Source organism: Lathyrus oleraceus, chromosome 4, assembly GCF_024323335.1.
Source record: "Lathyrus oleraceus cultivar Zhongwan6 chromosome 4, CAAS_Psat_ZW6_1.0, whole genome shotgun sequence".
NCBI classification, from domain to species: Eukaryota; Viridiplantae; Streptophyta; class Magnoliopsida; order Fabales; family Fabaceae; genus Lathyrus; species Lathyrus oleraceus.
This window is the reverse complement of record NC_066582.1, coordinates 23,812,263-23,814,204: the sequence shown is the minus strand read 5'-3', so window position 1 is coordinate 23,814,204 and position 1,942 is coordinate 23,812,263. Positions and strand designations below refer to the sequence as shown.

The 1,942-nt window shown below is 38.6% G+C and overlaps 1 protein-coding gene across 1 annotated transcript; it reads left to right on the top strand.

The window, feature by feature from the left end:
* The first annotated feature begins 231 nt into the window (after positions 1 to 231).
* On the top strand, positions 232 to 1,942 carry LOC127135108 (PTI1-like tyrosine-protein kinase At3g15890). The gene is made up of 4 exons (XM_051061916.1): positions 232 to 458; positions 558 to 708; positions 823 to 1,085; positions 1,167 to 1,942. Exons 1-4 carry the CDS (start codon positions 412 to 414, stop codon positions 1,855 to 1,857), a joined length of 1,152 nt encoding a protein of 383 aa, XP_050917873.1. The 5' UTR covers positions 232 to 411; the 3' UTR covers positions 1,858 to 1,942.

Here is a 1,942-nt window from a genome sequence, read left to right as displayed (position 1 = left end):
AGAATACGCATAAATTAAACTAACCTACACCCTTACTTTAGCTTAGCTCCTTTGTAGACAAATTCGAGGACAACAGCTGAAAAAGGAATCTTAATGGCATATTAGCACTTATGTCTACCAATCTATCTATAGTTTCAAAAAGCACAAACCAGCATGAGTGGAAAAAATAGCAATAGTATTAGTATTATATGTAAATAATATATATTATGACCCTTTAGCTATATTGATGAAGCAAATTCGATGTGACAAGTTGAATTTGCCGGCCATGGTCGATTAGCCGGCATTTGAAAATGATGACCAAAACATTCTTTATAAGAAAATATCTTTCATTCTCAGACATGTTCCTTAAACTTGTTCTTCAGTTCAATAACATAACAACACCAACAACATAACATAGTACTACCAATTATTATGGGATCTTCTCTCAGTTGCTGCGGTTCTGAGAAGGTCGATGAAGTGTATGTATAATCAAACCACCTCTCTCTTTTTCCTAGTTCTTGATTTTCATTAAAATATGTATGGTTATCAGTTTTTGAATTGTGCATGCATGTTTGTAGGCCAACATCTTTTGGTGTAGCTAACAATTCTTGGAGAATTTTCACATACAAGGAGTTGCATACGGCTACGAACGGGTTCAGTGATGATTATAAGCTCGGTGAAGGTGGATTCGGAAGTGTCTATTGGGGAAGAACCAGTGACGGTCTCCAGGTAAATATTACTTACACAGACATAGACATCAGACACGACAGATATATTATATGTATCAGTGTTGTGTCCTGACACGTTTGGGGGTGTAGTAACTCTTTTAATTGGAAATTGTAGATAGCAGTGAAGAAACTGAAAGCAATGAACTCAAAGGCAGAGATGGAATTTGCTGTAGAAGTTGAAGTGCTCGGAAGGGTCAGGCACAAAAATTTATTGGGTCTTAGAGGCTATTGTGTTGGCGATGATCAACGTCTCATTGTCTACGATTACATGCCGAATCTCAGTCTTCTTTCTCATCTCCATGGCCAGTTTGCTGTTGAAGTCCAACTCAACTGGCAAAAGAGAATGAGCATTGCAATTGGCTCAGCCGAAGGCATTTTGTATGTTATTTTGTACGAATGTGTCGAATAATTTATAAATTCCCGCGACTTTCTATTTCTAAACTCTCTTGTTGTTGCTAGGTACTTGCATCACGAGGTCACACCACACATAATCCATAGAGACATCAAAGCAAGCAATGTCTTACTTGACTCAGATTTCGTGCCTCTAGTTGCTGATTTTGGTTTCGCAAAGCTAATCCCAGAAGGGGTTAGCCATATGACAACGCGCGTTAAGGGTACGTTAGGATACTTAGCGCCCGAGTATGCGATGTGGGGAAAAGTTTCTGAAAGTTGTGATGTTTATAGCTTTGGAATTCTTCTGCTAGAGCTAGTAACCGGTAGAAAGCCTATAGAGAAGTTACCTGGTGGGCTTAAGAGAACAATAACCGAATGGGCTGAGCCGTTGATAACGAAAGGAAGGTTTAGAGATATGGTTGATCCAAAACTTAGAGGAAACTTTGATGAGAATCAAGTTAAGCAAACAGTTAATGTGGCTGCTCTTTGTGTGCAAAGTGCGCCCGAGAAACGACCGAATATGAAGCAAGTTGTTAGTCTTTTGAAAGGACAAGAACCTGATCAAGGGAAAGTGGTGACTAAGATGAGAATAGATAGTGTTAAGTATAATGCGGAATTGTTGGCACTTGATCAACCTAGTGATGATGATGATGAATATGATGGAAATAGTAGCTATGGTGTTTTTAGTGCCATTGATGCTCAGAAGATGAATGATCCTTACAAGCGCAGCGGCGGCGATAACAGGAAATTTGGATGAATGTATGTGAACATGTTGAATGGTTTTTGAAGCTTTTTTATCTATTGGTGTTATTGAATCAACTTTGAAGTAGAACTCTTTTGTG

Coding starts and splice junctions, on each gene's coding strand:
- LOC127135108 (XM_051061916.1), top strand. CDS start 412: ATGGGATCTTCTCTCAGTTGCTGCGGTTCTGAGAAGGTCGATGAAGT. Junction 459..557: donor TCTGAGAAGGTCGATGAAGT/GTATGTATAATC, acceptor GCATGTTTGTAG/GCCAACATCTTTTGGTGTAG. Junction 709..822: donor GAACCAGTGACGGTCTCCAG/GTAAATATTACT, acceptor TGGAAATTGTAG/ATAGCAGTGAAGAAACTGAA.